Source organism: Pseudoliparis swirei, chromosome 1 (assembly GCF_029220125.1).
Source record: "Pseudoliparis swirei isolate HS2019 ecotype Mariana Trench chromosome 1, NWPU_hadal_v1, whole genome shotgun sequence".
NCBI classification, from domain to species: Eukaryota; Metazoa; Chordata; class Actinopteri; order Perciformes; family Liparidae; genus Pseudoliparis; species Pseudoliparis swirei.
In genome coordinates this window covers 414,891-441,015 of record NC_079388.1, presented here as the reverse complement: position 1 = coordinate 441,015, position 26,125 = coordinate 414,891, and the positions used below count along the sequence as shown (strand labels likewise).

Below are 26,125 nucleotides of genomic sequence, written 5' to 3'. Positions count from 1 at the left end.
ATAAATAAGATTTAAACCAAATTAGTGCCTGAAATGCCAATCGACTGCTCCAGTCTCTGTAACAGGATGTCATGGTCAATGGTGTCGAATGCAGCACTAAGGTCTAACAAGACCAGGACAGAGAGCATTTATCTGCTGCCATTAAGAGGTCATTTGTAATTTTCACCAGTGCCGTCTCGGTGCTGTGGTGTTTCTAAATCCTGATTGAAATTTCTCAAATAAACTATTATGATGTAGAAAGTCGCACAACTGATTTGCGACCACTTTCTCAAGGATCTTGGAGAGGAAGGGGAGGTTAGAGATCGGTCTGTAGTTAGCCAACACCTCTGGATCCAGAGTGGGCTTCTTCAGGAGAGGTTTAATAACAGCCACCTTGAAGGAGTGTGGTACGTGGCCTGTTAGCAGAGACACATTGATAATATCTAATAGAGAGCCGCCAATTAAAGGCAACACACTGTCTCACCTCACGAGAGATCACTGTCTCACCTCACTAGAGATCACTGTCTCACCTCACGAGAGATCACTGTCTCACCTCACTAGAGATCACTGTCTCACCTCACGAGAGATCACTGTCTCGCCTCACGAGAGATCACTGTCTCGCCTCACGAGAGATCACTGTCTCGCCTCACGAGAGATCACTGTCTCACCTCACTAGAGGTCACTGTCTCACCTCACGAGAGATCACTGTCTCACCTGACTAGAGATCACTGTCTCACCTCACTAGAGATCACTGTCTCACCTCACTAGAGATCACTGTCTCGCCTCACGAGAGATCACTGTCTCGCCTCACGAGAGATCACTGTCTCGCCTCACTAGAGATCACTGTCTCGCCTCACGAGAGATCACTGTCTCGCCTGACTAGAGATCACTGTCTCACCTCACTAGAGATCACTGTCTCACCTCACGAGAGATCACTGTCTCGCCTCACGAGAGATCACTGTCTCGCCTCACGAGAGATCACTGTCTCACCTGACTAGAGATCACTGTCTCGCCTCACGAGAGATCACTGTCTCGCCTCACGAGAGATCACTGTCTCGCCTCACGAGAGATCACTGTCTCGCCTGACTAGAGATCACTGTCTCGCCTCACGAGAGATCACTGTCTCACCTCACGAGAGATCACTGTCTCACCTCACTAGAGATCACTGTCTCACCTCACGAGAGATCACTGTCTCACCTCACTAGAGATCACTGTCTCACCTCACTAGGATCACTGTCTCACCTCACTAGAGATCACTGTCTCACCTCACTAGAGATCACTGTCTCACCTCACTAGAGATCACTGTCTCGCCTCACTAGAGATCACTGTCTCACCTCACTAGAGATCACTGTCTCACCTCACTAGAGATCACTGTCTCACCTCACGAGATCACTGTCTCACCTCACTAGAGATCACTGTCTCACCTCACGAGAGATCACTGTCTCGCCTCACGAGAGATCACTGTCTCACCTCACGAGAGATCACTGTCTCGCCTCACGAGAGATCACTGTCTCACCTCACTAGAGATCACTGTCTCACCTCACGAGAGATCACTGTCTCACCTCACTAGAGATCACTGTCTCACCTCACTAGAGATCACTGTCTCACCTCACTAGAGATCACTGTCTCACCTCACTAGAGATCACTGTCTCACCTCACTAGAGATCACTGTCTCACCTCACTAGAGATCACTGTCTCACCTCACTAGAGATCACTGTCTCACCTGACTAGAGATCACTGTCTCACCTCACTAGAGATCACTGTCTCACCTCACTAGAGATCACTGTCTCACCTCACTAGAGATCACTGTCTCACCTCACTAGATCACTGTCTCACCTCACGAGAGATCACTGTCTCACCTCACTGAGATCACTGTCTCACCTCACGAGATCACTGTCTCACCTCACGAGGATCACTGTCTCACCTCACTAGGATCACTGTCTCACCTCTAGAGATCACTGTCTCACCTCACGAGAGATCACTGTCTCGCCTCACGAGAGATCACTGTCTCACCTGACTAGAGATCACTGTCTCACCTCACTAGAGATCACTGTCTCACGAGAGATCACTGTCTCACCTCACTAGAGATCACTGTCTCAGCTCACTAGAGATCACTCTCTCACCTCACTAGAGATCACTGTCTCACCTCACGAGAGATCACTGTCTCACCTCACTAGAGATCACTGTCTCACCTCACGAGAGATCACTGTCTCACCTCACTAGAGATCACTGTCTCACCTCACTAGAGATCACTGTCTCACCTCACGAGATCACTGTCTCGCCTCACGAGATCACTGTCTCACCTGACTAGAGATCACTGTCTCACCTCACTAGAGATCACTGTCTCACCTCACTAGAGATCACTGTCTCACCTCACTAGAGATCACTGTCTCACCTGACTAGAGATCACTGTCTCACCTCACTAGAGATCACTGTCTCACCTCACGAGATCACTGTCTCACCTGACTAGAGATCACTGTCTCACCTGACTAGAGATCACTGTCTCACCTCACTAGAGATCACTGTCTCGCCTCACGAGAGATCACTGTCTCACCTCACTAGAGATCACTGTCTCACCTCACTAGAGATCACTGTCTCACCTCACTAGAGATCACTGTCTCACCTCACGAGATCACTGTCTCACCTGACTAGAGATCACTGTCTCACCTCACTAGAGATCACTGTCTCACCTCACGAGAGATCACTGTCTCACCTCACTAGAGATCACTGTCTCACCTCACTAGAGATCACTGTCTCACCTCACGAGATCACTGTCTCACCTCACGAGAGATCACTGTCTCACCTGACTAGAGATCACTGTCTCACCTCACTAGAGATCACTGTCTCACCTCACTAGAGATCACTGTCTCACCTCACGAGATCACTGTCTCACCTCACTAGAGATCACTGTCTCACCTCACTAGAGATCACTGTCTCACCTCACTAGAGATCACTGTCTCACCTCACTAGAGATCACTGTCTCACCTCACTAGAGATCACTGTCTCACCTCACGAGATCACTGTCTCACCTCACTAGAGATCACTGTCTCACCTCACTAGAGATCACTGTCTCACCTCACCTGAGATCACTGTCTCACCTCACTAGAGATCACTGTCTCACCTCACTAGAGATCACTGTCTCACCTCACTAGAGATCACTGTCTCACCTCACTAGAGATCACTGTCTCACCTCACTAGAGATCACTGTCTCACCTGACTAGAGATCACTGTCTCACCTCACGAGATCACTGTCTCACCTCACTAGAGATCACTGTCTCACCTCACTAGAGATCACTGTCTCACCTCACTAGAGATCACTGTCTCACCTCACTAGAGATCACTGTCTCACCTCACTAGAGATCACTGTCTCACCTCACTAGAGATCACTGTCTCACCTCACGAGAGATCACTGTCTCACCTCACTAGAGATCACTGTCTCACCTCACGAGAGATCACTGTCTCACCTCACGAGATCACTGTCTCACCTCACTAGAGATCACTGTCTCACCTCACTAGAGATCACTGTCTCACCTCACTAGAGATCACTGTCTCACCTGACTAGAGATCACTGTCTCACCTCACTAGGATCACTGTCTCACTCCACGAGATCACTGTCTCACCTGACTAGAGATCACTGTCTCACCTGACTAGAGATCACTGTCTCACCTCACTAGAGATCACTGTCTCACCTCACTAGAGATCACTGTCTCACCTCACTAGAGATCACTGTCTCACCTCACTAGAGATCACTGTCTCACCTCACTAGAGATCACTGTCTCACCTCACTAGAGATCACTGTCTCACCTCACCAGAGATCACTGTCTCACCTCACTAGAGATCACTGTCTCACCTCACTAGAGATCACTGTCTCACCTCACTAGAGATCACTGTCTCACCTCACTAGAGATCACTGTCTCACCTCACGAGAGATCACTGTCTCACCTCACTAGAGATCACTGTCTCACCTCACTAGAGATCACTGTCTCACCTCACTAGAGATCACTGTCTCACCTCACTAGAGATCACTGTCTCACCTGACTAGAGATCACTGTCTCACCTCACTAGAGATCACTGTCTCACCTCACTAGAGATCACTGTCTCACCTCACTAGAGATCACTGTCTCGCCTCACGAGATCACTGTCTCCTCACCAGAGATCACTGTCTCACCTCACTAGAGATCACTGTCTCACCTCACTAGAGATCACTGTCTCACCTCACTAGAGATCACTGTCTCACCTCACTAGAGATCACTGTCTCACCTGACTAGAGATCACTGTCTCACCTCACTAGAGATCACTGTCTCACCTCACGAGAGATCACTGTCTCACCTGACTAGAGATCACTGTCTCACCTCACTAGAGATCACTGTCTCACCTCACTAGAGATCACTGTCTCACCTCACTAGAGATCACTGTCTCACCTCACTAGAGATCACTGTCTCACCTCACTAGAGATCACTGTCTCACCTGACTAGAGATCACTGTCTCACCTCACTAGAGATCACTGTCTCACCTCACTAGAGATCACTGTCTCACCTCACTAGAGATCACTGTCTCACCTCACGAGAGATCACTGTCTCACCTGACTAGAGATCACTGTCTCACCTCACGAGAGATCACTGTCTCACCTCACTAGAGATCACTGTCTCACCTCACGAGAGATCACTGTCTCACCTCACTAGAGATCACTGTCTCACCTGACTAGAGATCACTGTCTCACCTCACGAGAGATCACTGTCTCACTAGAGATCGATCACTGTCTCGCCTCACTAGAGATCACTGTCTCACCTCACTAGAGATCACTGTCTCACCTCACTAGAGATCACTGTCTCACCTCACTAGAGATCACTGTCTCACCTCACTAGAGATCACTGTCTCACCTCACTAGAGATCACTGTCTCGCCTCACGAGATCACTGTCTCACCTCACTAGAGATCACTGTCTCACCTCACTAGAGATCACTGTCTCACCTGACTAGAGATCACTGTCTCACCTCACTAGAGATCACTGTCTCACCTCACTAGAGATCACTGTCTCACCTCACTAGAGATCACTGTCTCACCTCACTAGAGATCACTGTCTCACCTCACTAGAGATCACTGTCTCACCTCACTAGAGATCACTGTCTCACCTCACTAGAGATCACTGTCTCACCTCACTAGAGATCACTGTCTCACCTGACTAGAGATCACTGTCTCACCTGACTAGAGATCACTGTCTCACCTCACTAGAGATCACTGTCTCACCTCACTAGAGATCACTGTCTCACCTCACTGAGATCACTGTCTCACCTCACGAGATCACTGTCTCACCTCACTAGAGATCTCTGTCTCACCTCACTGAGATCACTGTCTCACCTCACGAGATCACTGTCTCACCTCACTAGAGATCACTGTCTCACCTCACTAGAGATCACTGTCTCACCTCACGAGAGATCACTGTCTCACCTCACTAGAGATCACTGTCTCACCTCACTAGAGATCACTGTCTCACCTCACTAGAGATCACTGTCTCACCTCACTAGAGATCACTGTCTCACCTCACTAGAGATCACTGTCTCGCCTCACTAGAGATCACTGTCTCACCTCACGAGAGATCACTGTCTCACCTCACTAGAGATCACTGTCTCACCTCACTAGAGATCACTGTCTCACCTGACTAGAGATCACTGTCTCACCTCACTAGAGATCACTGTCTCACCTCACTAGAGATCACTGTCTCGCCTCACTAGAGATCACTGTCTCACCTCACTAGAGATCACTGTCTCACCTCACTAGAGATCACTGTCTCACCTCACTAGAGATCACTGTCTCACCTCACTAGAGATCACTGTCTCACCTCACTAGAGATCACTGTCTCACCTCACTAGAGATCACTGTCTCACCTCACTAGAGATCACTGTCTCACCTCACGAGATCACTGTCTCACCTCACGAGAGATCACTGTCTCACCTCACTAGAGATCACTGTCTCACCTCACTAGGATCACTGTCTCACCTCACCAGAGATCACTGTCTCACCTCACGAGATCACTGTCTCACCTCACGAGAGATCACTGTCTCACCTCACTGAGATCACTGTCTCACCTCACCAGAGGTCACTGTCTCCCCCCCCCAGAGATCACTGTCTCACCCCACCAGAGATCACTGTCTCACCCTCACTAGAGATCACTGTCTCACCTCCCTAGAGATCACTGTCTCACCTCACGAGAGATCACTGTCTCACCTCACTAGATCACTGTCTCACCTGACTAGAGATCACTGTCTCACCTCACTAGAGATCACTGTCTCACCTGACTAGAGATCACTGTCTCACCTCACTAGAGATCACTGTCTCACCTCACGAGAGATCACTGTCTCACCTCACTAGAGATCACTGTCTCACCTCCTGAGATCACTGTCTCACCTGACTAGAGATCACTGTCTCACCTCACGAGATCACTGTCTCACCTCACTAGATCACTGTCTCACCTCACTAGAGATCACTGTCTCACCTCACTAGAGATCACTGTCTCACCTCACTAGAGATCACTGTCTCACCTCACGAGAGATCACTGTCTCACCTCACTAGAGATCACTGTCTCACCTCACTAGAGATCACTGTCTCACCTGACTAGAGATCACTGTCTCACCTCACTAGAGATCACTGTCTCACCTCACTAGAGATCACTGTCTCACCTGACTAGAGATCACTGTCTCACCTCACTAGAGATCACTGTCTCACCTCACGAGATCACTGTCTCACCTCACTAGAGATCACTGTCTCACCTCACTAGAGATCACTGTCTCACCTCACTGAGATCACTGTCTCACCTCACTAGAGATCACTGTCTCACCTCACGAGAGATCACTGTCTCACCTGACTAGAGATCACTGTCTCACCTCACTAGAGATCACTGTCTCACCTCACGAGGGAGCACTGTCTCACCACTAGAGATCACTGTCTCCTCACTAGAGATCACTGTCTCACCTCACGAGAGATCACTGTCTCACCTCACGAGAGATCACTGTCTCACCTCACTAGAGATCACTGTCTCGCCTCACGAGATCACTGTCTCACCTCACGAGAGATCACTGTCTCACCTCACTAGAGATCACTGTCTCACCTCACTGAGATCACTGTCTCACCTCACGAGATCACTGTCTCACCTCACTAGAGATCACTGTCTCACCTCACTAGAGATCACTGTCTCACCTCACGAGATCACTGTCTCACCACTAGAGATCACTGTCTCACCTCACTAGGATCACTGTCTCGAGATCACTGTCTCACCTGACTAGAGATCACTGTCTCGTCTCCCTAGAGATCACTGTCTCACCTCACTGAGATCACTGTCTCACCTCACTAGAGATCACTGTCTCACCTCACCAGAGATCACTGTCTCACCTCACTAGAGATCACTGTCTCACCTCACAGAGATCACTGTCTCACCTCACTAGAGATCACTGTCTCACCTCACTAGAGATCACTGTCTCACCTCACTAGAGATCACTGTCTCACCTCACTAGAGATCACTGTCTCACCTCACTGAGATCACTGTCTCACCACCAGAGATCACTGTCTCACCTCACTAGAGATCACTGTCTCACCTCACTAGAGATCACTGTCTCACCTCACTAGAGATCACTGTCTCACCTCACTAGAGATCACTGTCTCACCTCACGAGATCACTGGAGATCACTGTCTCACCTCACCAGAGATCACTGTCTCACCTCACTGAGATCACTGTCTCACTCACTAGAGATCACTGTCTCACCTCACGAGGATCACTGTCTCACCCACCTCACTAGAGATCACTGTCTCACCTCACTAGAGATCACTGTCTCACCTCACGAGATCACTGTCTCACCTCACTGAGATCACTGTCTCACCTCACTAGAGATCACTGTCTCACCTCACTAGAGATCACTGTCTCACCTCACTAGAGATCACTGTCTCACCTCACTGAGATCACTGTCTCACCTCACTAGAGATCACTGTCTCACCTCACTAGAGATCACTGTCTCACCTCACTAGAGATCACTGTCTCACCTCACTAGAGATCACTGTCTCACCTCACGAGATCACTGTCTCACCCTCACTAGAGATCACTGTCTCACCTCACTAGAGATCACTGTCTCACCTCACTAGAGATCACTGTCTCACCTCACTGAGATCACTGTCTCACCTCACTAGAGATCACTGTCTCACCTCACTAGAGATCACTGTCTCACCTCACGAGATCACTGTCTCACCTCACTGAGAGATCACTGTCTCACCTCACTAGAGATCACTGTCTCCTCACTAGAGATCACTGTCTCACCTCACTAGAGATCCCTCTCTCACCTCACTAGAGATCACTGTCTCACCTCACTAGAGATCACTGTCTCACCTCACTAGAGATCACTGTCTCACCTCACTAGAGATCACTGTCTCACCTCACCAGAGATCACTGTCTCCTCACTAGAGATCACTGTCTCACCTCACTAGAGATCACTGTCTCACCTCACTAGAGATCACTGTCTCACCCTCACTAGAGATCACTGTCTCACCTCACGAGATCACTGTCTCCTCACTAGAGATCACTGTCTCACCTCACTGAGATCACTGTCTCACCTCGAGAGATCACTGTCTCACCTCACCAGAGATCACTGTCTCACCTCACTAGGATCACTGTCTCACCTCACTAGAGATCACTGTCTCACCTCACTAGAGATCACTGTCTCCTCACTAGAGATCACTGTCTCACCTCACTAGAGATCACTGTCTCACCTCACTAGAGATCACTGTCTCACCTCACTAGAGATCACTGTCTCGCCTCACTAGATCACTGTCTCACCTCACTGTCTCCAGAGATCACTGTCTCACCTCACTAGAGATCACTGTCTCACCTCACTAGAGATCACTGTCTCACCTCACTAGAGATCACTGTCTCACCTCACTAGAGATCACTGTCTCACCTCCAGGAGATCACTGTCTCACCTCACCAGAGATCACTGTCTCCTCACTGAGATCACTGTCTCACCTCACTGAGATCACTGTCTCACCTCACTGAGATCACTGTCTCACCTCACGAGAGATCACTGTCTCACCTCACTAGAGATCACTGTCTCCTCACGATCACTGTCTCACCTCACTAGAGATCAGAGATCACTGTCTCACCTCACCTAGATCACTGTCTCACCTCACTAGAGATCACTGTCTCACCTCACTAGAGATCACTGTCTCACCTCACTGAGATCACTGTCTCACCTCACTAGAGATCACTGTCTCACCTCACTGAGATCACTGTCTCACCTCACTGAGATCACTGTCTCACCTCACTAGAGATCACTGTCTCACCTCACGAGATCACTGTCTCACCCTCAGAGATCACTGTCTCCTCACGAGATCACTGTCTCACCTCACTAGAGATCACTGTCTCACTAGAGATCACTGTCTCACCTCACCAGAGATCACTGTCTCACCTCACTAGAGATCACTGTCTCACCTCACTAGAGATCACTGTCTCACCTCACTGAGATCACTGTCTCACCTCACGAGATCACTGTCTCACCTCACTAGATCACTGTCTCGCCTCACTAGAGATCACTGTCTCACCTCACTAGAGATCACTGTCTCACCTCACGAGAGATCACTGTCTCACCTCACGAGAGATCACTGTCTCACCTCACTAGAGATCACTGTCTCACCTCACTAGAGATCACTGTCTCGCCTCACGAGAGATCACTGTCTCACCTCACTAGAGATCACCTCACGAGAGATCACTGTCTCACCTGACTAGAGATCACTGTCTCACCTGACTAGAGATCACTGTCTCACCTGACTAGAGATCACTGTCTCACCTCACTAGAGATCACTGTCTCACCTCACTAGAGATCACTGTCTCACCTCACGAGAGATCACTGTCTCACCTCACTAGAGATCACTGTCTCACCTCACTGAGATCACTGTCTCACCCACTAGAGATCACTGTCTCACTCACTAGAGAGATCACTGTCTCACCTCACAGAGATCACTGTCTCGCCTCACGATCACTGTCTCACCTCACGAGATCAGAGATCACTGTCTCACCTCACGAGATCACTGTCTCACCTCACTAGAGATCACTGTCTCACCTCACTAGAGATCACTGTCTCACCTCACTAGAGATCACTGTCTCACCTGACTAGAGATCACTGTCTCACCTCACTGAGATCACTGTCTCTCACTGAGAGATCACTGTCTCACCTCACTAGAGATCACTGTCTCACCTCCAGAGATCACTGTCTCACCTCACGAGATCACTGTCTCACCTCACTAGAGATCACTGTCTCACCTCACTGAGATCACTGTCTCACCTGACTAGAGATCACTGTCTCACCTCACTAGAGATCACTGTCTCACCTCACTAGAGATCACTGTCTCACCAGAGATCACTGTCTCACCTCACTAGAGATCACTGTCTCCTCACGAGATCACTGTCTCACCTCACTAGAGATCACTGTCTCACCTCACTAGAGATCACTGTCTCACCTGACTAGAGATCACTGTCTCACCTGACTAGAGATCACTGTCTCACCTCACTAGAGATCACTGTCTCACCTCACTAGAGATCACTGTCTCACCTGACTAGAGATCACTGTCTCACCTCACTAGAGATCACTGTCTCACCTGACTAGAGATCACTGTCTCACCTCACGAGAGATCACTGTCTCACCTCACTAGAGATCACTGTCTCACCTCACTAGAGATCACTGTCTCACCCTCACTAGAGATCACTGTCTCACCTGACCAGAGATCACTGTCTCACCTCACTAGAGATCACTGTCTCACCTCCCTAGAGATCACTGTCTCTCCTCACGAGATCACTGTCTCACCTGACTAGAGATCACTGTCTCACCTCACTAGAGATCACTGTCTCACCTCACTAGAGATCACTGTCTCACCTCACTGAGATCACTGTTAGAGATCACTGTCTCACCTGACTAGAGATCACTGTCTCACCTCACTAGAGATCACTGTCTCACCTCACTAGAGATCACTGTCTCACCTCACTAGAGATCACTGTCTCACCTCACTAGAGATCACTGTCTCACCTCACTAGAGATCACTGTCTCGCCTCACGAGATCACTGTCTCACCTCACTAGAGATCACTGTCTCACCTCACTAGAGATCACTGTCTCACCTCACTAGAGATCACTGTCTCACCTCACTAGAGATCACTGTCTCACCTCACTAGAGATCACTGTCTCACCTCACTAGAGATCACTGTCTCACCTCCAGAGATCACTGTCTCACCTGACTAGAGATCACTGTCTCACCTCACTAGAGATCACTGTCTCACCTGACTAGAGATCACTGTCTCACCTCACTAGAGATCACTGTCTCACCTCCAGGATCACTGTCTCGCCTCACGAGAGATCACTGTCTCACCTCACTAGAGATCACTGTCTCACCTGACTAGAGATCACTGTCTCACCTCACTAGAGATCACTGTCTCACCTCACTAGAGATCACTGTCTCACCTGACTAGAGATCACTGTCTCACCTCACTAGAGATCACTGTCTCACCTCACGAGAGATCACTGTCTCACCTCACTAGAGATCACTGTCTCACCTCACTAGAGATCACTGTCTCACCTCACGAGAGATCACTGTCTCCTACTGTCTCACCTCACGAGATCACTGTCTCCTGTCTCACTAGAGATCACTGTCTCACCCTCACCAGAGATCACTGTCTCACCTCGAGATCACTGTCTCACCTGACTAGAGATCACTGTCTCGCCTGACTAGAGATCACTGTCTCACCTGACTAGATCACTGTCTCACCTGACTAGAGATCACTGTCTCACCTCACTAGAGATCACTGTCTCACCTCACTAGAGATCACTGTCTCACCTCACGAGAGATCACTGTCTCACCTCACTAGAGATCACTGTCTCACCTCACTAGAGATCACTGTCTCACCTCACTAGAGATCACTGTCTCACCTGACTAGAGATCACTGTCTCACCTCACTAGAGATCACTGTCTCACCTCACGAGAGATCACTGTCTCACCTCACTAGAGATCACTGTCTCACCTGACTAGAGATCACTGTCTCACCTCACTAGAGATCACTGTCTCACCTCACTAGAGATCACTGTCTCACGTCACTACAGAGCACTGTCTCACCTCACTAGAGATCACTGTCTCACCTCACTAGGATCACTGTCTCACCTCACTAGAGATCACTGTCTCCACCCCTCACCAGAGATCACTGTCTCACCTCACGAGATCACTGTCTCACCTGACCAGAGATCACTGTCTCACCTCACTAGAGAGATCACTGTCTCACCTGACTAGAGATCACTGTCTCACCTCACTAGAGATCACTGTCAGAGATCACTGTCTCACTCACCAGAGATCACTGTCTCACCTCACTAGAGATCACTGTCTCACCTCAGAGATCACTGTCTCACCTCACAGAGATCACTGTCTCACCTCACTAGATCACTGTCTCACCTGAAGAGATCACTGTCTCACCTCACTAGAGATCACTGTCTCACCTCACTAGAGATCACTGTCTCACCTCACTAGAGATCACTGTCTCACCTCACTAGAGATCACTGTCTCACCTCACTAGAGATCACTGTCTCACCTCACGAGAGATCACTGTCTCACCTCACTAGAGATCACTGTCTCACCTCACTAGAGATCACTGTCTCACCTCACGAGAGATCACTGTCTCACCTCACTAGAGATCACTGTCTCACCTGACTAGAGATCACTGTCTCGCCTCACTAGAGATCACTGTCTCACCTCACTAGAGATCACTGTCTCGCCTGACTAGAGATCACTGTCTCACCTCACTAGAGATCACTGTCTCACCTCACTAGAGATCACTGTCTCACCTCACGAGAGATCACTTTCTCACCTGACTAGAGATCACTGTCTCACCTCACTAGAGATCACTGTCTCACCTCACTAGAGATCACTGTCTCACCTGACTAGAGATCACTGTCTCACCTCACTAGAGATCACTGTCTCACCTCACTAGAGATCACTGTCTCACCTCACTAGAGATCACTTCATGAGACTTGTTTCTTTAAGGTCCTCACTGATTCGCTCACATAGAAAACAATAAATGTAACACCTGCTCTTATGGTGCGTTCACACCAGACGCGTCGGACACGTCAGGGGCGGAGTAATAAATGGGTCGAGGAACGACAGGACCGCAGCGTACTTCCACTTTAGTGGACCGAGCTGCACTCCCACTGCGCTTCTCTCTCTTCTTCTCTCTTTGATACGTGTCTCTGAGACTTTTCCACCTACAGCGGCAGATCTCCTGCCATGAAACACATCTGCCGGCGGTTGGTTCATAGTAAAGTACAACAAATAGCGAGAATAAAAGCAAATACATCCATTCAAAACTTACCAGGTAGTCCCACGGCTTCTCCGACCTTGTTCCCCATGCTTCATCTTTATTGCTCCGGTTTCGGTAAGCATAAAGAGTTGTATCGTAAAGTTCGGGGTGCCCACAGACGGCGACAATAATCTTTTCCTCCATTTTTTTAACCGGCAGGACGATGACGAGCGGAGCTGCTCAACGCTGATTGGCTGACGCGACTATGACTCACGCGTTTTTGCTGCCGGAGTTGGGAAATTTCAACTTGCGCGTCGAGGAGCTGCGTCTGTTCGCTGAGTTCGCCCCGCGACAAACCCTCTGTTCTGTTGCTTCAAACGCGTCTGACGCGCTGCTCGCTGGAAAATACGCAGCTTCGACGCAGCTTCGACGCAGCTTCGACGCAGCTTCGACGCAGCTTCGACGCAGCTTCGACGCAGCTTCGACGCAGCTGTGCATTGACTTAACATGTAATCTCGACGCGCGTCGAAATTTTGCCGCGTCCGGTGTGAACACACCATTAGTGTTTGTTTTCTATCTGTTGGTATGACAACTGTAAATACCGTGTTGTATGACTTAAAGATGTTCTTTAAACAATAGTAATTCCCCATGTTGTGTGGAATGCCCGATGCATATTCCAGAAGAGTCTAATGGTGTGTTCACACCGGACGCATCAGAACCGCTCTGCAGAGGCTTGGTCCAGAGCCTCTGACAGGGAGTGTGTCGAGTAGGAACACGAGCAGGCGGCCTGCAGGTTCACGGGGTCGGGAACGAGCTCATGGCCCACGAGCCCGTTGACATGGGGGTAGATCACAGGAAAATCATAGATATAAACAATCAATACTTTCCATTCAGAGGCTTCTTGTCCAGGGTCCTGCTCGTGTGCATGCTGACTTCCTGCCTGTCGTGACTGGGACACAGAGCAGTAAAGCAGAGCCATGGTCCATGGTTCATGGTCCAGGACCCTGTTCTCTGTTCTCTTCAACAGTTTATTAACATTATGTAACCAGAATATCAAAGGAAATATTAAAGCTATTACAATTGTAACCCAAAAGATCCCAAGATTTGGTTAAACAAAATATGAGAGCCTTTTATTACCCTGAAGGTCTGGACCCTCAAGGTCTGGACCCTGAAGGTCCGGGCCCTGAAGGTCTCCTCTAGCACTACGCTGATCCTCCACCGGGGGCGCTGTTGGCTTCCTCCATATCATCCCACTGCTTTAGCATGACTGACTGCAGCCGCAGAGCAACAGACACACGATGTCCTGGTGTGTGCGCGTGTGTGCGTGAGTGAGAAACGTACATACTCTGAGACGCGTGTGTTGTTCTATTTCATCCTTCCTGACCGCCAGAGGCGGTGCTTAGCACTGGATATCTTCCGTCTTGCGCATAGCAGGTCGAGTATTAATAACGACAAAGTCACCCGTGACCTCGGATGACCCGCCCACCGGGTATAAGTTCCGGTGTCATCCCGAGATCAGTTCTTTTCATCTTCTCATAAGCGAGGCTAACGGAATTACTACGTTAGCATCAGCTAAAGCTGAAGTTTAACTGAAGCTCGTCGCGGGGAGCCTTGTGACCAAATGGTCGGAGTTGCGATCCGTCGCCCTCCAGAGGCTGCGACGAGCTCTCCTCTGAGGAGGAGGACGTTGCGTTCTCTCCGGCGGACCGGAGAACGCACGGGTCTTTCTCGGTCTTCACCAGAGCACCTTCACCGCGAAGCTTCAATCGGGTGAGATCGAATACAATTGTTGTCTATGACTTCATATCCCACAGTGGCAGAGCTCTCGCTCCTGCTAACTGTGTGCTAACGGGAGCACGTCCGCTCGGTGTCGCCAGGCTGCTACACCGGCGCGACCGGCTCTCTGTAGCGGTGGGATAGCGTGTGTGTTGACCTCGGTAGCATTGCCGCCGTGCATAGCTAGCAGAGTGTGTCCACTCAGGCTAACGGAGCCTACGCTAAATCCGACAGCTACCTCCTGTTGCACAGGACCTCGGCCCAAGTAGCGGAGCGCTCTCGCTCAGGCTACTGGTGGGCGATTACAGCGCTAACGAGAGCGCGTCCGCTCGTTGCGGCTGGAGGCCACACTGCTACCGGCTTCCAGTGAGCAGAGCGTCCCGCTCAGGCTCACCGGGGGGACGCTAAGGAGGCTATGAGTCGATACTGATGCATACTGCACATGTACCTCCATGACATCGCCGCTGTTGCAGCTAGCAGAGCGTCTCCACTCAGGCTAACTAATGCCACGCTAACGCTGACAGCTACCAGAGGAGTGAAGTGTGTCCTCACTCTCTCACTAGACATGCTGGGTTCTGACCCGTGCTCACGGGATCAGCGTCGACAGTAGCGCAGAGCTCTCGCTCAGGCTTACTGGGAGGCACCAGTAAGTACAGTGGTCATACTAGTGGAGAGGGTCCTCGAAGAGACCTGCCCTCTCACTGCGACTGTTTCCACAGGACCTGCTCCCCCGGAGCACAGGCTTTCGCCCAGGCTACTCGTGGGATGCTTGTAATCACAGCTACTGGACTAGTCAAGCGTGTCCTCACTTCCTCTCTCTAGAGAGGCTGTTCTCTAGACCGCTTTCTAAACTGTCTCCACGGAACCCGTTTCCACAGCAGGACCTGGGCCACAGTAGCGGAGTGCTACTGCTGCGACCCCAGCCGTTACCGTACTAGTGAGGGCAGCGTTACGCTCTCCCCTCACTAGACGGGCTGTCTCTGTCCTGCTCTACAGGACCTGGGCCACAGTAGCGGAGTGCGCTCGCTCTGGCTACTGCTAGGACCCCAACAGACAGAGGTCAGGTCAGCTCCAGGCCAGCCGACCAGTTACAAGCGCCGGCTAGGAGCCGCAGGGGCTCCCCTAGCAGAGTTCAATCGGGCATGCTAGCTTATAGAGTAGGTCTGCTGACCGCAGAACTAGCTCACATAAATCGCCACCCTAGTGCAGGGAGGACTGAAGCATCAGATCCACCCACGGCTGATCCATTCCCAAGGGAGGACATCCCAGTGGCAGTGTCCACCAATCTCCTTACTGGAGGACGGGGACGAGCGGCCCACCCACGCTTCTGGGCCTGGTTCCCATTCCTCAGGCCATAGCCCCTTGTAGGGGGCAGTCGACGGCCCCATCGGGTTCGTCATTTGCAGGGCACAGGAACTGCTGGATATACAGCAGCCGAAGGGGACTCCGAGGCCGGTTGACCGGTGCCCTCAAACCCAGTCGGTTCACAGGCGACCATTTTACCGTGCTTACTACACGGCAACTCCCCCTCCTATGTCATACTTGACTACAGCCTCAGTGAGGCTGCACTGCAGGCATTTGCACTTACGTCGAGAGAACCTGGGCGCCTAATGCTCTCCAGGGTTCAGACCAGCTGTTTGGCCGGCGCAGGCACCCTTGTCGGAGGCATGTAGGAACAACCTCCCTACTGTCCCAGTGAAATCAGGGGACCTGCTCTACAGGCGCAGCAGCGCACGGTGCAAGCCGGTTAGACCAGGCAGCAGTTATCTGGTCTTCGCAGGACCGTGTCCACACCCCGCAGACTCGGGGGCGCCACGTCTTAACTTTCTCATGCTGAGCACAGCAGACATCCTTCGTGTGGTCTCCAGAGGAGATCGCCTCATGTCTGTCGACTTAAGGGAGGCCTTTTGTCAGGTTCCTAGAATGCTTCACAGACGGTTGCTCTGTTTCGCTTTCCAAAGCCGTTATTCCCAGGCTTCTTCCATATGGACTTCCCCAGGAGTTTTTACAAAAGGCGTTACTGCCGCCCTGCAATCACCAGGGCGTGAGGATACTGCCATCCTGGGCGATCTGGCTGATATGTGTGCCATACCCATTTAGGGCCACACAGTGCATTACTTGCACTCTCTCACGCTGCCCGGTTGGGCCTTCGTGAACAAACAACTGTCTGAGCCATTCTCAGAGCATAACCTTCATTGGTGTAGCTCTAGATGCAGCCACTAAGCGGGCCTGGCCGTCACTCAGACAGGTGGACAGCATCCTCTGCAGCCTTCCCCTCTCTGAGGGGGCAGATGGCTGTCTTTTATCCTCTCTTCTTGCCTATCGGGTAAATTGACAGCTGCATCAGCTGTCTTACACTCTTTCTCAGGCTGCCCGGTTGGGCCTTCGTGAACATAAAGAGCTTTCTGAGCCATTCTCGGAGCATAACCTTCATTGGTGTAGCTCTAGATGCAGCCACTAAGTGGGCCTGCCCGTCACTCAAGCAGGTGGATGGCATCCTCCACAGCCTTCCCCTCTCTGAGGGGGCAGGCAGTGGTCTTGTATCCTCTTTTCCTTGCCTATCGGGCAAATGCTTGGGCTGCTGTCGCTGCGCCCTTCGCATGGAGGGCCTAACAGCCATTACCAGGGGCCACAGGCACAAGACAGGTGTCACAGTGGTGCCTTCCGCTCTATCCCCGGAGAGGGTCAGAGCATACCTGTCAGAGGGTATCCCCAGGAAGGGTCCGCCCACCGGGAGGTCGCCACAGCAGACTCCCGCCTCTCAAGGTAGGGCGCAGTCTGGCGGTACAGGACTTCCAGAGGACAGTCTATTCGCGACACTTGGGTCTGGAGCCACAGGCCATGCACCTAGCGCTCAAACAGTTCCTGCCATACTTGGGAGGGAATATGTACTTGTTGGGCGAGACATCGCCTCAACCACGTGTTGGCTTGAACCTCCAGGGGTCTCTAGGGCTGCAGAGCTTCTACGGAGCTCCCGTGCCCTTCTGACTTTTCTTACTCCGGTAACCCTTCACCTGACCAATTGTCGGGAGAGGTATCGACCAGGAGAACGGAACCAGAGCGTTCCCCACATTTCCGCTGATCTTGCCAACTACTCAGGGGCTTCAACAGGGCCACCGACTTTTGCTGGTGGCCCCCTTGCGTCCAGCCAGGACTTGGTTCCCCTGGCTGCACAGACTTCGCTGGGAGACGGCGCCTCGCTGACATGCGGGACCCCTAGCACAGCTAGATGGTGGGATCTGCCATCCCAATCCCGGCCGCGCCCAACAAGGGGCCTGGCCGCAGGAGAGCAGAAGAAGCTTCCCGACTGACGGACGGAGGGACCCAGTACGGTGCCTCGTGCCTACGGTACTCACGCCTCCGTCATCCCTTCTAGTTAAGGGTATGTCTGCCTCTATCCTGAGGGCCTACATAGCTGCCATTCAGGGCAGTATGCTAAAGCCGACAATGACGCAGAACAGCCACAAGCTGGTGTCCCTCTTCATAAGGAGGGCCTCAGCGACTGTGTCCCCTAAACCCCCTGAGGGCTCCTCCAGGGGACTTGCCCGTGGTACTGGACACCCCATGCTCGCCTTCCTGCAAACCCTTGGCAGAGGCAGAGCTGTGGTTGCTGTCGGCAAAGACCTTTCATCCTTGCCATAACTGCGGCAGAGCAAGTAGGCAAGCTACACGCCCTGTCGGTCAATGAGCCTTGTCTGAGGGGAACTCAGATGGCTCGGGTGTCACACTGCGGCCTAAAGCAGTGGCTCCCCCAGGGGTGCCGGCACGCTCGGGTCTCAACCAGCCTGTCCAGCCTGCGCAGCTTGACCACCATAACTAGTCAGTTAGGGTGGATCTAAGAAGGGCTATGCCACTGCAGAACAGTGCCTGTTCAACTAGATAGTGGAGGCCATTGCCTGTACAGAGGTGGTGAACGTCCGTGCTCTGCCATCCAGAGCAGGGTGGTGTTCTACCGACAGCGTTCCCACATCACGGGCGACCCTGAGAGGTATGCCCGTAGGGAATATAGGTGCATATGTATGCAACAGCCTCAGGGGCATCGTTGAGCACATTCACCAGAGACTACAGAGCGAACGGGAACACCCTCCATGCATTGCAGGTGGTTCTCCGTCCAGATCCTCTGCTTGAGTCATATGAGGTAGTTTCCTCGGGATTCCTCGTGACTCTGTTGATATAAGTCATCCAGTGCTAAGCACCGCCTCTGGCGGTCAGGAAGGATGAAATAGAACGCAAGTTACGTATGTAACTATGGTTCTATGAATCCTGGATGACCGCCAGAGTTCTTAGTCACTCGGAATCTCGTGAGTTCGCGAGAAGATTCCGTAGGACTAATCTCGGGATGACACCGGAACTTATACCCGGTGGGCGTGTCATCCGAAGTCACAGGTGACTTTGTCGTTATTAATACTCGACCTGCTATGCGCAAGACGGAAGATATCCAGTGCTAAGCACCGCCTCTGGCGGTCATCCAGGATTCATAGAACCATAGTTACATACGTAACTTGCGTTTTCGGCTGTTCTCATGGAAAGTGACGGAACAGTCCGTGTGATGAGTGATGAGCCTTTGACCAGTGTGTGTGTGAGCGGTGTGTGTGAGCGGTGTGTGTGAGCGGCGTGTGTGAGCGGCGTGTGTGAGCGGCGTGTGTGAGCGGCGTGTGCGAGCGGCGTGTGCGAGCGGTGGTAGTTGAGTCTTCTTTAACGAATACACCGTGGTAGTTGAGTCTTCTTTAACGAATACACCGTGGTAGTTGAGTCTTCTTTAACAAATACACAGTGGTAGTTGAGTCTTCTTTAACGAATACACCGTGGTAGTTGAGTCTTCTTTAACAAATACACCGTGGTAGTTGAGTCTTCTTTAACGAATACACAGTGGTAGTTGAGTCTTCTTTAACGAATACACCGTGGTAGTTGAGTCTTCTTTAACGAATACACCGTGGTAGTTGAGTCTTCTTTAACGAATACACAGTGGTAGTTGAGTCTTCTTTAACGAATACACCGTGGTAGTTTTGTCTTCTTTAACGAATACACCGTGGTAGTTGAGTCTTCTTTAACGAATACAGAGTGGTAGTTGAGTCTTCTTTAACGAATACACAGTGGTAGTTGAGTCTTCTTTAACAAATACACAGTGGTAGTTGAGTCTTCTTTAACAAATACACCGTGGTAGTTGAGTCTTCTTTAACGAATACACTGTGGTAGTTGAGTCTTCTTTAACTAATACACCGTGGTAGTTGAGTCTTCTTTAACGAATACACCGTGGTAGTTGAGTCTACTTTAACGAATACACCGTGGTAGTTGAGTCTTCTTTAACTAATACACTGTGGTAGTTGAGTCTTCTTTAACTAATACACCGTGGTAGTTGAGTCTTCTTTAACGAATACACTGTGGTAGTTGAGTCTTCTTTAACGAATACACCGTGGTAGTTGAGTCTTCTTTAACTAATACACTGTGGTAGTTGAGTCTTCTTTAACTAATACACTGTGGTAGTTGAGTCTTCTTTAACTAATACACCGTGGTAGTTGAGTGTTGCTCCAGCCGAGGGAGGGAGTTGCTGACTGTTCCTCTGCCCCTGCAGTCTCCTGTGCTGAAGACCCAGACCATCACCATCTCAGACGTCACCAACTCCCTGAGAGGAAGTGTGGCCAACAAGGACGTCCCATCAGTTCACACTGCGACCAAGACCATCACATACGAGTCAGCTCAGGTGAGGGAACCGACCGTCACTGTGTCCAGCCAGGCTTCACTCCCACTGAAAGGCTTTAACGATGTGCTCGTACAGGTTCACATCAGCTCACTGCCGACGCCTCGGCCTGAGATGGTGGCTCTCCTCTGACCTTTGCAGACCAGTTGAAATCAGGCTGAGCTCAGTCCGTTCCCTGGGATGTGTTTCTATCCTTTCTCCTGTAAGATAGCAGAACTGGTCCGATGTGATGTCCACGGATTGGACTCCGGTCCTGAGTGGGTGGTCCCACAGTGTGTCGTGGCTCAGAGGTTGATGAGGGTCTCCTCATGGGTCATGTGACCCTGAGCCCTTCCATGGCAGCGTCCTACCATGTGGGAGTGTGAGTGGGACACGTAGAACCACTCTTGTGTGTTTGGGAGTTAGTCTGATCACCCTGGTTGTGACACTGAGGAGTTTTAGTTCCAAGATGAACACTGTAATCACTTAACATAAGGCTTTATACCAAACATTGGTTTTCTTCAATGTATTTCATTTTGTTATTTAAGTGGCTGAATGCAGTGGTTCACACACTTATCCTGAAAGCCAATGAATGGAATATTTAGATTTAAATCAGAAAGCGTTAGTTGAAAGTAACTGATGATAACATGTTGACCGACGTGCCATGGCAGCTGGAGGTTCAATCCCCAGCTCTCCCTCCAAGTGGGCTTCAATGTGAAGTCTTATGTAATGCATAACGATCACACCAACACACAACAGGGTGTTCACCTGTATTAACTTGAGGTTCTTTTGTAACACTTGAAGGTGTCTCTCCAACAGACCGTGGACGGCCTGGCAGAACGGGATGTCGGAGTTCTGCTGAGCGCCCAGACCATCACTTCAGAGACCACCAGCACCACCACCACCACCCAGATCACCAAGGTCTGTTCACCGTCCTCCTCCACCCAGACTCGGCTGTCACTGTGGAGAGTCACTGCTCAGCTGCTGGCGCTCCAGCAGAAGCTTCTGCAGGTGATTCAGGTGGATCACAAGCAGAGCCTCCAATGGGCACACTTTGAAACATCACACTTCTCCTCCTTTGGAGTCATAACTCAGTCACATATGAGACAGCCTACCTTTTTACATTCAGGGTGGTTAACACTCATGCCAACCATGAAGTAAACCATACCATGAATCCACTTGATTTACACTCATTTGAACAACCGTGCAGAGCGCTGCACGACTGTCCGTCCGTTGAGATGACAGAGAGGTGCCGATAGGAGCGCCAACAGAACACTGTCATTCATTGTCCATCTTCAAGAGTGACTAAAGCCCAACGCTGTGGCGAAGGGCCTCGACCACTCTGTACTTGTATGAGTATCAACATGGTCTGTCGTAGCACAACCACAGCACATCCCGGAAGACTTGAGACGCCATTAAAACGGCTGGGTCAGCTCTGAACCCAAAACCTGTCGTCTGGATGGAAAAGCATGTTTTCTGTAAACAATCACTGAAACTGCACCAGTCATCACTGAAGCTGTAAAAAACGTATCGACATCAGATTATCCTTTTCCGACGGCCCTCAAACACATCATGTGTGACAAACACTCAACAAACACAACTAAAACTACGCTTGAATTTGTGCCATGTCATCAAAAACATTGGATTCTACATATCTCATTCAAGCGAAGACCCAAATGAACCATTGAGTCTCAACAAGGTGAACGTGTGCGCTCCTCAGTGTCACCAGGACACACGGCTCACGCTGTGGGACCGATGCTGAGACTCAGCCCGGATGGACTCGTTGAGGACGCTACAGTTAGAGAACACCAACAGGTCTGCGTGGGGTCAGTTCTCCCGCGTCCTCGGTGTCCTCTGCCTGGGACTGGCCCAGACTTCATCAAGTCATAGGCATGTGCATGTTATGGTTCCCACCCGTATGAAGAGACCCTCGTTGTTTTGGCTAACCACATCACTCCACTGGAGGATGTCAGGCATCGGAGAGGAATACCATGTGTCATGTTTCAGCCGGACGCTCTGCCGGTCTAGCTGTTGGTACTGAGACACTGCTTCACTTATACCAGTTCAATCAGGAGAGACGGGAATTTAGAGTTTAACAATCATTTATTACAATAGCATATTGCAATAGTGCAAAGTCTTTGGCGATTGGACTCCATCCTGAAGAAGGATAAACCAGGGGTAGAGATGCTGATATCTGCGCACGCAGAATCCCCCCAAAGAGAATTATTTTATATGTAGAAGATAAATTCAACCTTACCTAAAGCCGCAGAAGTTTCCTAGGCACCCCTAGAAACATTTCATAAACCACTAGTTATGGTTCAAAGGGGTTAAGGCTAGCCATAATAGTAAACATCAACAGAGTTAAGAGGGTCTAGCTAAAAAGCAAGAGAGGAAGGCCCCGAAGGACTGCAGACGAGGATACGGGGTCTCCATCGACCGCAGATCTAGATATACAGCACTAAGACAGCAGGATCCGACCGGATCCCGAAAATGATAGCGGGGTCGGAAATGACGCAGAAAGGCAGATTAGGGGTGAAGACGCACCGCAGACAAGGACAGGAGGGGTCGAGAGTAGACCGCAGAACGGGACAGTGTGGAGAGGAACTACCACTGCAAAGGAGAGGGGGATTAAGATCCCCGAATGGATAGCGGGGGTCTCGACGTGCCGGGTCGCGCCCAAGGACCGGATAGGTTGGGTCAAGTGAGACCGCAGACAAGAACAGGTTGGGTCCTGTGCAGCTGGACCGAATGTCTTCCTGTCTGAACCTTCGCTGAGCTACATGTGTCATGCATCAATGTTCCTTTGCAGCGTCCTCCAAACAAGTGGTTTGGCTTCCTGTTGTCATCCCCCCCGAGACACGGTCCAGAGGGCGAGTGGCTCTGCACATGTTTCTGATCTCTGTTACAGACGGTGAAAGGAGGCGTCTCTGAGACCCGCATTGAGAAGAGAATCGTCATCACTGGAGACACTGAAATTGATCACGACAAGGTAAAGCAGACCAGTATTGTGTCATGTGTTCAAACCAAATGTCCTCATGCAGCTTTCCTTCGATCTGCCTGTTGATGTCCCTGATATGTGAAGCTGGAATGGCTCTGTGGGGTGGTTTGTCCCATCGAGCGGTTGTGTTCATACATCAAGTAAATGAAGTGATCCGAATGAAGGTCATCATGTTGCAGCGGGACTGTTGTCCTTCCTCCACAGGCTTTGGCTCAGGCCATCAAAGAGGCCAAAGAGCAGCACCCAGACATGTCTGTTACCAAAGTGGTGGTCCACCAGGAGACGGAGATCAGCCCAGAGTGAGACAGGTGAGTGTGACTGAACCCTCTACAGGTAGTGAAGGTTGCTGCTCTGCTCGAGGCCTGAAGCAGGAGGAAGATCACCAGACTTTAATTATCAGAGATTAAGTTCCTCTCTTCTTTGGAACAAAGGCAGAGTTGAAATGCTTTCACTGCAAGGCGAGGTACGAGCGTGGTGTTTGGAGCCTCTATCAACTCCCCTCTATTCACTTCATCAAACACATACTTGTAATCTGAGTCCCACACCAGTAAAGGGAGGACGTCCTCTCTTTGGGTTGTTACTAATCAACAACCAGAACACAATGGTCATTTCCAAATGTCATCTTCAATTCTCTAACACTGGATTGTACTACATAAAATGGAGGGGGAAAGACTTGAGTATCTTTCTTAGAATAAATCACAACCGTATATAAATAAAAGAAATATCTTGGTGCTGTGGTTTGGTTTTCTTCCGGTCCTCCCCAATCATCACCAGCCAGCACTGATACGCACGGAAACTGCCCCCTACTGGTTGAAAGTATACCTTCAGCTTTACAGTCTGTACACATAGACATGTGACCAGATGAACAATAGAGGTCATGTGACCAGATGAACAATAGATGTCATAGGACCAGATGAACAATAGATGTCATGTGACCAGATGAACAATAGAGGTCATGTGACCAGATGAACAATAGATGTCATGTGACTAGATGAACAATAGATGTCATGTGACCAGATGAACAATAGATGTCATGTGACCAGATGAACAATAGATGTCATGTGACCAGATGAACAATAGATGTCATGTGACTAGATGAACAATAGATGTCATGTGACCAGATGAACAATAGATGTCATGTGACCAGATGAACAATAGATGTCATGTGACTAGATGAACAATAGATGTCATGTGACCAGATGAACAATAGATGTCATGTGACCAGATGAACAATAGAGGTCATGTGACCAGATGAACAATAGATGTCATGTGACCAGATGAACAATAGATGTCATGTGACCAGATGAACAATAGATGTCATGTGACCAGATGAACAATAGATGTCATGTGACCAGATGAACAATAGAGGTCATGTGACCAGATGAACAATAGATGTCATGTGACCAGATGAACAATAGATGTCATGTGACCAGATGAACAATAGATGTCATGTGACCAGATGAACAATAGATGTCATGTGACTAGATGAACAATAGATGTCATGTGACCAGGTGAACAATAGATGTCATGTGACCAGATGAACAATAGATGTCATGTGACCAGATGAACAATAGATGTCATGTGACCAGATGAACAATAGATGTCATGTGACTAGATGAACAATAGATGTCATGTGACCAGATGAACAATAGATGTCATGTGACCAGATGAACAATAGAGGTCATGTGACCAGATGAACAATAGATGTCATGTGACTAGATGAACAAGAGAGGTCATGTGACCAGATGAACAATAGAGGTCGTGTGACCAGATGAACAATAGATGTCATGTGACTCGATGAACAAGAGAGGTCATGTGACCAGATGAACAATATATGTCATGTGACCAGATGAACAAGAGAGGTCATGTGACCAGATGAACAATAGAGGTCATGTGACCAGATGAACAATAGATGTCATGTGACTCGATGAACAATAGATGTCATGTGACCAGGTGAACAATAGATGTCATGTGACCAGATGAACAATAGATGTCATGTGACCAGATGAACAATAGATGTCATGTGACCAGATGAACAATAGAGGTCATGTGACTAGATGAACAAGAGAGGTAATGTGACCAGATGAACAATAGAGGTCATGTGACCAGATGAACAATAGATGTCATGTGACTAGATGAACAAGAGAGGTCATGTGACCAGATGAACAATAGATGTCATGTGACCAGATGAACAAGAGAGGTCATGTGACCAGATGAACAATAGAGGTCATGTGACCAGATGAACAATAGATGTCATGTGACTCGATGAACAATAGATGTCATGTGACCAGGTGAACAATAGATGTCATGTGACCAGATGAACAATAGATGTCATGTGACCAGATGAACAATAGATGTCATGTGACCAGATAAACAATAGATGTCATGT

General features: G+C 49.9%; 1 protein-coding gene across 1 annotated transcript in view; it reads left to right on the top strand.

Moving 5' to 3' along the window:
- The window catches only part of LOC130193425 (protein 4.1-like), a 29,712-nt gene extending 5,311 nt beyond the window's left edge, over nt 1-24,401 (top strand). The window contains exons 2-5 of the mRNA XM_056413839.1: nt 20,634-20,762; nt 21,558-21,659; nt 23,647-23,727; nt 23,941-24,401. Of these exons, the coding sequence (XP_056269814.1) occupies nt 20,634-20,762; nt 21,558-21,659; nt 23,647-23,727; nt 23,941-24,039 (411 nt within the window). The 3' untranslated portion in view covers nt 24,040-24,401. The remainder of the gene's footprint in view (nt 1-20,633; nt 20,763-21,557; nt 21,660-23,646; nt 23,728-23,940) is intronic.
- Nucleotides 24,402-26,125: the final 1,724 nt, after the last annotated feature.